We start from the raw sequence: 12,056 nt of genomic DNA on the forward strand, positions 1-12,056 counted from the left end.
CAGTTGGGGCAGTCCAGTGTGTTCTTGTGGCTCGTCTCGACCTCGTGTGCTGGGTTCCATGTGGTGTGGGGTGCTGTGTCCCCAACCACGTGTGACAGCTGTGTTTGTGTGTGTTGTCCCCCTCTGGCACGGGGTGAGGAGGCCCCCCAGCATCGCTCTGTTTCCTTTCCCTTGGCCTTATGAGTTGGGGTCCCTCCTGCCCCCAGGCCACAAGCACGAGGATGGCACACAGAGCGATTCGGAGGACCCCGCAGCCAAGGCAGCCGCGGAGAGCAGCGGGGAGCAGGTGCGGCTGCAGAGGCAGATCAAGCGGGACCCCCAGGAGCTGTTGCACAACCAGCAGGCCTTCGTCATCGAGTTCTTTGATGAGGACACACCCCGCAAGAAACGCTCCCAGTCCTTCACGCATGCCCCGCCCGGGGACCCCAAGGCCGACAAGCGCCGAGGCCCTGGGCCCCCCGACAGGGACCGCACGGGGGCACCAGCCCCAGCCCGGGGGGCGGGCGGCAGCTCAGGGCCTCAGCGAGCCGGCTCGCTCAAGCGGGAGAAGACGGAGGAGCGGCTGGGCAGTCCCTCGCCCGCCACCCGGGCCCCTGCTCGCCCCTTCGGCAGCGTGGGGCGCCGCTCCCGCCTGGCCCAGGACTTCATGGCCCAGTGCCTGCGGGACAGCTCCCCGGCCACCCGGCCTGCCCCCGAGAAGGCACCCCCAGCACTGCCCACCCCCCTGACGCCCCGTGGGGCCAGCCCGGTGGCCCCCTCGACCCCGCCTCCACCGCCCGCTGACCCCCAGCTGAGCAAAACGCGCAAGCAGGAGGAGGATGACAGTCTCAGTGATGCAGGGACGTACACCATCGAGACGGAGACGCAGGACCAGGAGGTGGAGGAGGCCCGCAAGATGATCGACCAGGTGCCGTGGGGGTGGGGCCAGCCTCGGGCGTGGGCTGCCCACTCTGGCCCTACCTCTTGCTTTCCCAGGGCTGGGGCTGTTTTCCCACCCAATGCATGAACTGGACAGCCAGGCTGCATGTCCCAGCCACTGGCCACTCTGGCCAACCAGGGCCCCTGTTTTCCTGGTGTCTGGGGATGGAGCCTGTGTTTGAGTGGAGGGAGGGGTCTGGGCGCTCTGACCTCTGGTGCCTTACCATCCCTTCCGGTAGGTCTTCGGGGTACTCGAGTCCCCTGAACTCTCCAGGGTGTCCTCGGCCACCTTCCGTCCAGTCATCAGAGGGGACAGAGACGAGTCTGGTGATGGAGTGGTCCAGCGGATGGCCCTGCTGCAGGAGTTTGCGTCCCGGCCAGTGGGCGTGGTCCCCCAGGGGGAGCTCCAGGTGGGCAAGACGGAGTCCGGACACCGCCCTGTGGATGGGCCGGGCAGGGGAAGGACAGTGTCGGGCTGGTGCCCCGGTCATCGGGTCCTCTGTGCATGGAAGGCTCTGGTCCTGCCTGGAGGCAGACTCCAGATGAGGCTGGGCTGGACCTTTTCCTAAGGCGCGTGTCCCCTGCCAGGCCCCGAGTTGGCTCGGGGGCCTGGGTGTGTGCTGCCCACAGGCGGGGCTGGGATGAGTCCGAGGGGCCAGGCAGAGCCGCAGGGACTGACCTCCGAGCTGCTGAACCAGGCTCATTTGGGGTCCCACAAGCCCAGCAAGGCAACAGCAGGCCTGCTTGCTGTTTCTGCAGGGGGCGCCTATTGCAGGCCTGGGGCTGGCAAGCATGGATTCAGGCGTTGGGGTGGGCTGCCTTTCATGCTCCCTCCTGCCCCTGGCACCTCCACGAGGGGCCTGTGTCACAGATGCATTTTGCTGTTTTCTCTGCAGGGCCTCCCATTGCCAGGTTCCCCCGGGGGTCAGAAGTGGGTGTCCCGTTGGGCCAGCCTGGCTGACAGCTATTCGGACCCGGGCCTGGCAGGTAAGCGACTCCAGTGCTGGATGGGGAGTGGCTAGGGTGGCCTAAGGCCAACGACTGGGGGTGCTGGTGGAGCACACACCAGCCATGCCTGTAGGAGGGCCTGCAGGCCAGCGACCACTCTAACCGGGCTACCCTTGTCTTCACAGACGACGGCCCTGGGCGCAGAGCTGGGGAGCTCGAGGGGGCCCTTCCTGTGCGCCAGCGGCGACTACTCCCACAGCTGCCCAGCGACAGGGCGGACAGCCCCGCTGGCCCCGAGGCTGCCAGGAAGAGTGGGCCTGGGCCGCCAGAGCCAGGCAGTGAGCAGGCCAGCCGCCTCTTGGGCCAGGAGGACCTGGAACCCGACAGCCTCAGTGATGCCAGTGGGTCAGACGGGGGACGAGGCCCTGAGCCGGGCGGAGGTCTGCAGGAGGAGAGACGCAGGAGCCCACAGGAGGGACTGGCATGGACGAGGGGCCGGCGCTCGCCAAGGGCCCCCGGGGAGCTGGCCCCCACCTCTTTCTTCATCGGGGACCAAAACGGAGAGGCCACTTTCCCCAGGAAACCATCTGTGGCTCCAGGGGAGGTCGAGGGCCCGGGACAGGCAGCCCAGCCCAGTCTCCCAGCGAGGGATGGTGTCTACGTGAGCTCCAGCGGGAGAATGGTCATCCAGCTGCGGCCAGGGCGGTCCCCAGAGCCCGAGGGCCCCGCCCCAGCCCCACCCAAGGAGGCTCTGGCCTTCATCCGGCAAGAGAGCTTCACCAAGGAGCCAGCCAGTGGCCCCCCAGCACCTGGTCAACTCCCGCACATCTCTAGCCACCCCCTCCTGCAGGACCTGGCCGCAGCCCGGGCCTCGCGCATGGACCTCCACTCCCAGGACACCCACCTGATCTTGAAGGAGACAGAGACAGCCCTGGCAGCCCTGGAGGCCCGCCTGCTCTCCAAGTCCACAGAAGAGGCGGAGGGTGAGGTTGGCAGTGCCCCTGGGCCACCGGAGGACTCCCTGTCTGGGGACTCCGACTTGGACACGGCTAGTACCGTCAGCCTGCTCAGTGGCAAGAACGGGCCCAGCCCGACCAGCCCCCAGCCCACGGGGCTGCAGAAGGAGAAGCCACCATCCCCGCCAGCATCACAAGACCCAGGGAGCAGCGCCCGGGAGCGACTCTCAGAGAAGCAGCGCCACCCATCAGGCCCGACGGATGTGGGCCGCGGAGAGCCAGCACGGCGCCTGGCCGTGCGGCGTGGCTGCGGGCCCCGGGGGTCCTTGGACTGGCCTGATGAAGAACGAGGCTCTGGTCTCACCCACCCACCCAGCTCAGACACGGTCACCTCTGACCACGAGACCCCCGCAGCCACTGGGGCAGGTCGGCCGGGGCCTCGCCGAAAACCCACAGCGCCGCCGCCGTCCCCGGCTGCCCGGGATGAGCAGAGCCGCCCCTCAGCCGGCGCTCAGAAGGTGCAGCAAGCACTGACCCGCTCCAACAGCCTGTCCACCCCTCGGCCCACGCGTGCCTCCCGGCTGAGACGGGCCCGGCTGGGGGATGCCTCGGACACTGAGGCCACGGATGGTGAACGGGGACCCCTGGTCAACCCCGAGCCAGCGGGGCGGCCGGCCGCTGATCAGGCCAAGAAGCTGTCGCGCCTGGACATCCTGGCCATGCCCCGGAAGCGGGCCGGCTCCTTCACGGGGCCCAGCGACTCAGAGGCAGCTGCCACCCGCACCGGCTTTTCCGGCCGCAGCGTCGAGTTGTACTGTGCCGGCCGCAAGCCCACCATGGCCGAGGCCCGAGCTGCCGCCAGAAAGGCCGCTGCCACTGCCACAGCTGCCCGCCAGCCCTTCAGCAGGGCCCGCCCGGGCAGTGCCCGGTACTCCTCACCCAGTGAGTGTTGGGAGCGGGCGGGTAGCCCTGAGCCTCCTCGGCCCGGGCAGCGGGGTCTGCAGCTTCCTGTGTGGCAGCCCAGTGCCGTGCTGCAGGGCCTCCAGCATCCACAGCTCCCAGGCTGTCCTGGCGTGAGGGCCTCCACCACGTCCAGGGTGGAGCGGCTGCTCCCGTCTCCTAGCTGGGCCTGCCTGCTCTTCCCTGGAGATCCAGACACCAGCTGGGAGCCCGATGGCTTGTGAGGCACATGTGCAGGCCCCAGCCGTCCACTCTTAGGCTGGTTGCCTGGGGAGGGCCATCCACCCCAGGCTGCTGGGGTTGTGCAGCTCCATCAGGGACCCTCTGTGAGCCCAGATCTGTGGCCAGAAGAGGGCTATGTCAGTGTCTCCCACCCCTCTGCGAGCAGAGGCCCCGTGGAACCTGCGATCCATGTGTATCGCGAGGAAGGAGCCGTGGCCACCAGCGTTGGTGTCCTGCCTAGGGGGGCTGGACGTCCACATCCACTCAGGCAGCCTCGCCCTGCTGGGGAGCCACCTGTCCTCTGAGTGAATTTGGCCCAGCTCCTTGCTGCTGCTTCTGCCACTCACCTGACACCCCCGCGGGGCCCCTCCCTGCCCACTGGGTCTGCTGGGGGCAAGGACTGTGGAGGGACAGGCTCACTGGAGGATGGGATGGAGCGGGACAGCATGGCTGCGGGCTGAGGACCACACTTGCTTGGCAGGAACCTGCTGCCCACCTGCCCCTCCTCATTTGCAGCCGCCCCGGGAGCTCAGAGCAGGGAGGGCGAGGAGTCAGGTCGGAGAAGGCCAGGCAGGTGCAGGGAGAGGTCGTGAGGGCCGAGCTCAGGCTCCAACCACAGGCCGTGCTAGGCCACTCGTACGGTCTGGCCCAGGGCCAGGGTCGACCCACATGGTGGGGGTTTACCCCTATTCGGGGTGTCTCAGGACACCACTTCCCTGCCACCAAGGGCGCTGGTTCCCATCTGATGCACATGACTCCCGCCCACTGGCCCACCAACCACAGCTCTGGGCTGCTCCCCAAGGGGCTATGGAAATGCCGGGCTGCGTGTCCCTACATGTGCCTCTTGGCTGGTGGTGGCCTTCTGGTCCCCGGAGCTCAGCAGCTGCTGGCACTTCAGCTGAAGGGCTTCTGGGTGCAGGGGCGCCAGCTGCAGTGTGGCTTGTCCTGCAGCGCTGGGCCTTTGTCTGGGGGACCCTGGGGCTGCCCCAGGGTGCTGAATGCTACTGTGGTCTGTTCTTGCTTCCGCAAATGATCCATTCACTGCAGGTACACGTCGCCGGCAGCAGGGCTCGGACTGCACATCCACCTCCGAGGAAGAGTATGGCTCCCACCACGGCTCCCCCAAGCACACACATTCCCAGGCCTCTACAGCCACGCAGACCCCACGGGCTGGCGGCTCTGGACGGGCCCGGCCCCGGGCCCCTGGCCTCCGGGACACAGATGATGAGGAAGAAGAGCCTGACCCCTATGGTTTCATTGTGCAGACGGCCGAGATTGCTGAGATTGCCAGGTGAGTGGTGCCAATTCACAGCACAAGCCGTTGATCCTCTGGGTGCCTCCCCCTGGAGCCGAGAGCCCCTGAGGGCAGGAACTTGGCTGGGGCTCTCTTCCTAAATAGGCTTGGCAAATGTTTATCAGATGGATGGATGGTTGGATGGATAGACGGATGATGGATGGTTGGGTGGATGATGATTGGATGGTTGGAGAGTTCGATGGTGGGATAGATGATGGATGGGTGGATAGATGATAGGAAGGATGGAAGATGGGTAGATGGATGCTTGGGAGCATGGATGATGGAAAGAGGAAGAGTGAGTGAATGGATGATGGATGGATGGTTGGATGGATGGATGGTTGGATGGATGGGTGGCTGGGAGGATGGACAGGTGGATGGATGGACAGATGATGGGTGGGTAGATGGATGGAGAATGGATGAATGGATGGGTAGATAGGTGGATGGGTGGCTGCGAGGATGGACAGGTGGATGGATGGACAGATGATGGATGAATGGACAGATGGTGGGTGGATGAATGGGTGGGTGGATGGATGAAGAATGGATGAATGGATGGGTAGATAGGTGGATGGGTGGATGGTGGATGGATGGGTAGATGGGTGGAAGGGTGGATAAATGGATGATTGCAGATCTGCCTGAGGGTGAATGAGGGTGGGGGACCTCTGGTACAAGGAAGGCCTCCACCAAAATTTTTAAAGGTGAACTCTCTCCTGTGGTCATTCAGTGGAAGAGTCACCTCCGGGCCAGGTGTAGGGGAGGATGGTGCAGAGAAGTGGGCAGGAGGAGTCCTGGGGCTGGGTGGATGGCAAGTGTTTGGTGTTGAGGATGCTGAGCTTGAGCCCATGAGGCACCTCGAAGGAGGTGACCAGAGGCAGTGGCTCCTAGGAGAGTGGCCCCTGTGGGGGATGGAGACATGGGTATCGTCAGCATGAAGACGGCGACTGAGGTGGTAGAGCACATGAGCTTGTGCAGAGGACGTGGATGGCGCGAAGGGAAGGAGGCCTGGGACCGAGCCCTCAGGACGCCTGAGGAGGGGTTGGAGGGCAGTCACCTGTGAGAGCGGTGGCGAGGAGGGGCTGAGGAGCCAGCCGAGAAGGCAAGGGTGGGGTTCTGGAAGGAGATATGCACTTGGGTGAGAGAGATGAAGGTGGTGGAGGTGGGGAGAGAGGAAGTGGGGAGTGGAGGCCCCTCTGGGCTTCCTGAGGTCCCTGCTTTCAGCCTGGGCGGGCTTGAGCCCACCAACCTGCTGAGTGCAGGAGCAGAGGGAGGACCGAGGGGGCTGGGTGGGCACTGAGGCAGGGGCACATGCCGGTTGGGTATCACCAGGAGTTTGAGGGACATTCTTCTGTGTTTGCGATGTAGGGAGGGTGGGACCAAGTTGGGGACCCTCATCTTGAGGGGGCTGAGGGCAGCGCTGGTGGGGGCAGAGCTCGGGTGGCTGTGCCAGGCAGAGGCTGGAGGTGCCACTGGGAGTGGGTGCGCCTTGAGGGCCAGCTGGGAGGCACCTGGGTGGAGCTGGGACAGCTGAGGGCAGAGACCTGGTCCTCGGTGGGCCCCCGGCTCCCCCGTTGGTTGGGTGACTACAGGCATTGAAGTGCCAAGGAAACCTGAGGGTGAGGGGACCAGGCTGGTACTGGGGGCTCACCCTTCCTTGGCCTCTCTGCCCTATGGGGAGGTCCTCAGCCTCTCTGGGTCTGCCTGCCACACCGTCTGGCCTATTCTGACCCTTGTCTGTGACCCCGCCCTCTCCCCTGCCTCAGTTTCCCTGCCTGCAGAGTGGAGCTTGTGTGGCCCATGGCTTCTATGGCAGCCCCAATGCCCAGCCCTGGTGGCCAGAGGAGGAGGTGGTGTGGCCTGCCTGGGAGGCTGTGGGTATCTCCGCACAGCCCTCTGCCTGGGCCCTGCCCCCAGCCCCACCCCCACCACCCCACCTTGGGGCATCAGGCACTTGAGCCTCTTGGTGGGGCCCCGTCAGTTCCGGCATTGCCAGTGACCAGCTGGGAGCAGTTTGGGCCAGGTTGGAGGCTGCATACGCCGGTCCCTGCCCCTCACCCAGCAGCTGCCTCCTGGGAGGGATTCCCGCCCCGACCTGGGAGGGAGCATCTGCCTGGGGAGGGGGAACGCTGAGTCCTCTCTGGCTCCTCTCCCCAGCCTCCCCTGTGCTGGCGCTGAGCCAGGAGCACTCACAGGCTCTCCTTTCCTGCTGGCTGCAGGCTGAGCCAGACGCTGGTGAAGGACGTGGCCATCCTGGCCCGGGAGATCCACGATGTGGCTGGGGACGGCGACTCGCTGGGCTCACCGGGGTCCGCCCGCAGCCCCTCCCTCAACAACGTACCCAGTACCCCCGCCTCCACCATCTCTGCCCGAGAGGAGGTGAGCCCGGCCCCCGCCCTGCCGAGGTGGCCCCCTGTGCTCCTCAGCAGAGAGCGGTCACAGCCACAAGCCCTCACTGAGGCCCCTCGGTGCTTAGCTCCCCAGATGGACACCCCGAGAACTCGGGTGCAGGACCTGCCTCCATCAGGGGCCGGCGTGTCCAGGTACCCTGAGCAGAGGGGGCTTGGGGTCTGCACTGGCCACCTGCTGTCACAGCAGGGGAGGTGCAGCTCTCCACCTCCTGGGGGATGCCCCCACCAGGTGGGCCAACGCCGCCCCCTCCCCGTCTCCACAGTTGGTGCAGCGCATCCCTGAGGCCAGCCTCAACTTCCAGAAGGTGCCGCCTGGCTCCCTGAACTCCCGGGACTTGGACCAGAACATGAACGACCGTCGTGAGGACTCCCTGGCCACCAAGATGCGGCCTCGGAACCGCGAGGAGGCAGGCACCCCACCCACCGCTCTGAGAGCGGGCCCGGCCGTGAGCACACGGGGCCCCCTGGGCCGAGTCAGGGCTGCCGGGGGAGCAGGGTCTCCGTGCTGATGCCTGCCTCCTTGCAGGTGATCTTTGATAACCTGATGCTGAACCCCGTATCCCAGCTGTCTCAGGCCATCCGTGAGAACACGGAGCACCTCGCCGAGAAGATGAAGTGAGTCGGGCACCTGCATGTCCTGCAGCCCGTGGGAGCCCCTGGGTGCCAAGGAGCACCCACCGCTCAGTGGACACCCCGCCAGACTCCCCTCAGACACAGACATGAACACGTGTGTGCGAGCTGAGACTGTACCGTGGCTGATGTCCTCCGAGGGCACCCGGGCAGATGTGCACACACAGGCTTACACGGCTCCTGGCAGCCGGACCCTGAGCCTGGCAGAGCCCCCTCCGTCCCATTCCTCCCCTATCGGGCACAGGGACAGGGACTCTGGTACTGGCCAGCCCAGTCCTGCTCCTGGCCTGTTTCCCTTTGCGTGCAGGAGGGGGTGGCACAAGCTTCCCTGGGGCAGGCGGAGAGGGCTGGGTGCCATGCCCAGGTTCCATCGTCACCGTCATCTGCCTGCTGCCGCCCACCCCCCCTTGGTGGGCAGGATCCTCTTTCAGAACACGGGGCGTGCGTGGGAGGAGCTGGAAGCCAGGATCAACGCCGAGAACGAGGTGCCCATCCTGAAGACGTCCAACAAGGTGAGGGCCGGTGGGCTGGGACACAGGGACCGGGATGACATGGGACAGGAGGCCCCTGCCGGTCCCCGGTCCTGCCCACTCAGCCTGCCTGGCTACAAGGAGGGAGTTGGGGGTCTGGCCCAAGCCTGGGACCCTGACTCCTGCCCCTCGAGCCCCCGGGGAGAGGTGACCCCCTTGGTGATCCTGCTTTATCTACCTCCTTCCTGCCCCGCTTCCAGGAGATCAGCTCCATCCTGAAGGAACTGAGGCGTGTGCAGAAGCAGCTGGAAGGTGGGTGTGGCCCGGGCTGTGGGTGCTGCACCGGGGCTGCCTGCGTTGTTCAGGTGGAGGGGGAGCTGGTGGCGACCTTGGTGGGAGAGCTGACTCATACCCAGAGTTAACGGCCAGGAGACCCCTAGGTGGGCCTGGGAGGCCGTGCAGGACACTCCAGCCAGCCTAACCCTCCCCGCCCCCGTAGTCATCAATGCCATCGTGGACCCCAGCGGGAACCTGGACCTGCTGACGGCAAACAGGGGCTCTGCAGGCTCAGCCCAGCTTGGGAAAGGCCGGCCGGCTGCCCAGAGCCCATCGTCGCCCGCCTCGGCCCTGCCCCTGCCCCTGAGGAGCGTCCCGCCGCGGGCGAACTGCGGGGCCCCCGGCCTCTCGGATGCCACCTTCCTCCCCGACTTTCTCCCCGACGCGGAGCGGTTCCTGATCTAGGGGGCAGGCCGGCTGCCTCTCATCGCCCGTCTGTCCCTGCACCGGCCCCTCCTGGCTGCGGACAGCTCATCAGAGACCCCCACATGTGCCATAACCCCCTGGGCGGGCGCCTCCATGCCCAGGTCCCCCCCCCCCAGCTCCCAGCCAGCACCCCAACCGGACTGTCCAGCCCCCGCGGCAGCCCTGCTGGCCTCCTGGCCCAGCTCCTGCTGTGGCCCCTGCCAAGGGCCAGTGTTGCAGGCGAGCGCCGCCTCCTCTCTGTCTCTGTTGTTCTCGTCTTTCGCTTTCAAGGAAAGAGTAGTTTGTGCCATGTGGCAGCCTCCCTGGCCCGGAAGGGCCCCCCCGACCCCCGGGGAGTGGCTGTTCTGCTGGGAGGCCCCATGAGCTTACCTGTCCTGTCCCCGTGTGCTGGACGGGGCAGGCAGAGGAAGAGGGGCTGGGCCGTGTGGTCATTCAGTGCCAAACGGAACTGGGGGGCTCGTGACTCCCCCGGCTTGGGGAACAGGCAGGGAGCAAGCTGGGCAGGCCACTTGCAGCCGCCCCAGAGTCCAGGACCTGGGACAGGGATGTGGCCTGTAGAGACGTTCAGGGCAGGACCCCCGCCGCTGTGAGCCTTTGGTGCCAACACAACTGCCAAACCCCTAATCGTGCGGGTTGCTGCGGGGCTGGCCACGCACACGCCAGACACACACACCCGTGCTCGCGGCCAGCCCAGCACATCTCCACGCAACAGGCACAGCCCTGTGAGCAGTGCGGGGCCTCTGTACCCGGCTTTGGGGGTTCTAGGCTGGGTGGGGTGAGTGCTAGACCAAAGTGGCCGGACACCAGGCTTCCAGAAGCTCCCTAGACACGCACCTTCTGCTGTGACCTCGCCCCTGGCCTCCCGGATGTTGTGGGCATTAATTGGGTGTCTGTACCCGGCTTGGGCCTTACAGGCCCCTTTGCTCCTGGTCCCGTGGGGGCCAGAGAGAGGCCCAAGGGACAGTCTTGTTTTCTCAGGATTCTTTCAGCTGGGAGCGTGCTGGGAGAGCCGAGTGCGGCCCCCTCCTGGGGGCTGATGTTTCTCGAGCCTCTAAGCCAAAGAGCCCGGTGGCTGTGGCCCGGGGGGTGGGGTGGGCCCACCTGGACCATCCTGGTGTGGGTGGGCTCTGCAGGACGGCACTGCCTGCTGGGGGACCCCAAGACAGCGTGTCCCTGTGTTTACATTGAGCTGACAAGGAGCCGAGCCCTTGGGTCCTGTGTCCCCACCCGGTGTTTACGTGTGTGTATGTGTGTGTGTGTGAGTGGCGGGGATCCCGCCCGGCCCCGCCCGCGAGCCTGCTGTGTCCGCACGGAGGAGGTGCTAGTCCAGGTCCGCCCCTGCATGCCGCACACTTGCCCGCAGCCTGCCCCCGGAAGCAGCCGTGGCCGTCCCCGTGTCCATGGCCTGCACCCACACCCCCTGGTGATCGCTGTACGGTTTTTTTTATTCACCAGTTCGTGTTTCTCCCCTCCAGTCTTTGACTTGGGATCAGTAACTTATTGTCTGGCTTCTCGGAGGCACCTCTGTGCGTTTGTCCTCAGGTGGTCTTATGGAGGTCTCAGAAAATGGTTATTTTATATGATTTGTCATGGAATTTGTTCTAATAAATCATTCTTCTATCACGTGGCAACATCCCGGCGTCGGTGTCCTTGGCCTCGTTTCTCTACTGGTGGGGTTTGGAGGGCGTGGGGATGCTTGGCCCGAGGGGTCTCCTTTTCTGGGTTGGAAAATCTGATTTGACCCCCGAGACCAGGGGACGCTGCAGTGCGGTACGCTGCCACCAGGGGGCGGCCTAGGTGAGAAAGTGGAGCAGGGAAACTCCAAATGCTTGCGTCTCAAAGAGAAAAGCTGTTTTATTCAAGGAGGCTCACCCAGAGCGCTCTAACGTCCAGGCGGCAGCAGGAGGGCACAGCCCTGTGCCAAGACCCGGCTACTCCCATCCCGTCCCCCTTTTCAGGGCCTCCAAAGGGTCTCTGACCTCACCCATCACGGGGGATTGCACACCACCGAGCACTCAGAGCCCTGTGCCTTCACACCCGGGCAGTCACGGCCCCACCTCCAGCTGCAGGGAGGACCCAGAGGGAGGGTGGACAAGTCCAGAGGGAGCAAGTGTCCAGCGCACTGGCACTCCACATGGCTGCCTGCCACCAGAGCCTGCTTGCTAGGTCCCCATCAGCAGCACAGGAAGCACTAGTATCCCAGCTCTGTTCCCCACGCCAGCTCTATTCCCCATGTAAAACTCTGTTCCCCATGCCAGCTCTGTTCCCCACGCCAGCTCTATTCCCCATGTAAAACGCTGTTCCCCACGCCAGCTCTGTTTCCCACACCAGCTCTGTTCCCTACACAAGCTCAGCTCCCCACACCGGCTCTGTTCCCCGCGCCAGCTCTGTTCCCCTTGCTAGTTGGAGACCTTCAGGAGGCCACCTCTCCACTCCCTGCTCGGTCACCTCTCTGGTGCATGGCAGCCCCCCAGAGCAAGGCGGAAGCAGAGGA

General features: G+C 65.4%; 1 protein-coding gene across 6 annotated transcripts in view; it reads left to right on the plus strand.

Annotated features, from left to right (window-relative positions):
- Window positions 1-11,201, plus strand: part of CEP170B (centrosomal protein 170B) — a 28,418-nt gene extending 17,217 nt beyond the window's left edge. For 3 of the 6 annotated variants that reach the window (XM_044774415.2, XM_070514450.1, XM_070514447.1), the window contains exons 9-19: window positions 207-907; window positions 1,158-1,328; window positions 1,815-1,905; window positions 2,052-3,764; window positions 5,052-5,295; window positions 7,509-7,668; window positions 7,964-8,146; window positions 8,227-8,315; window positions 8,638-8,842; window positions 9,061-9,112; window positions 9,300-11,201. In XM_044774415.2, the coding sequence (XP_044630350.1) occupies window positions 207-907; window positions 1,158-1,328; window positions 1,815-1,905; window positions 2,052-3,764; window positions 5,052-5,295; window positions 7,509-7,668; window positions 7,964-8,146; window positions 8,227-8,315; window positions 8,638-8,842; window positions 9,061-9,112; window positions 9,300-9,541 (3,851 nt within the window). In that variant the 3' untranslated portion in view covers window positions 9,542-11,201. The remainder of the gene's footprint in view (window positions 1-206; window positions 908-1,157; window positions 1,329-1,814; window positions 1,906-2,051; window positions 3,765-5,051; window positions 5,296-7,508; window positions 7,669-7,963; window positions 8,147-8,226; window positions 8,316-8,637; window positions 8,843-9,060; window positions 9,113-9,299) is intronic. The other 3 variants (XM_070514448.1, XM_070514449.1, XM_014854424.3) reach the window with 3 other exon arrangements.
- The last annotated feature ends 855 nt before the right edge of the window (window positions 11,202-12,056 follow it).

The sequence above is a fragment of the Equus asinus genome, chromosome 7 (genome assembly GCF_041296235.1).
Source record: "Equus asinus isolate D_3611 breed Donkey chromosome 7, EquAss-T2T_v2, whole genome shotgun sequence".
Lineage (NCBI taxonomy): Eukaryota > Metazoa > Chordata > Mammalia > Perissodactyla > Equidae > Equus > Equus asinus.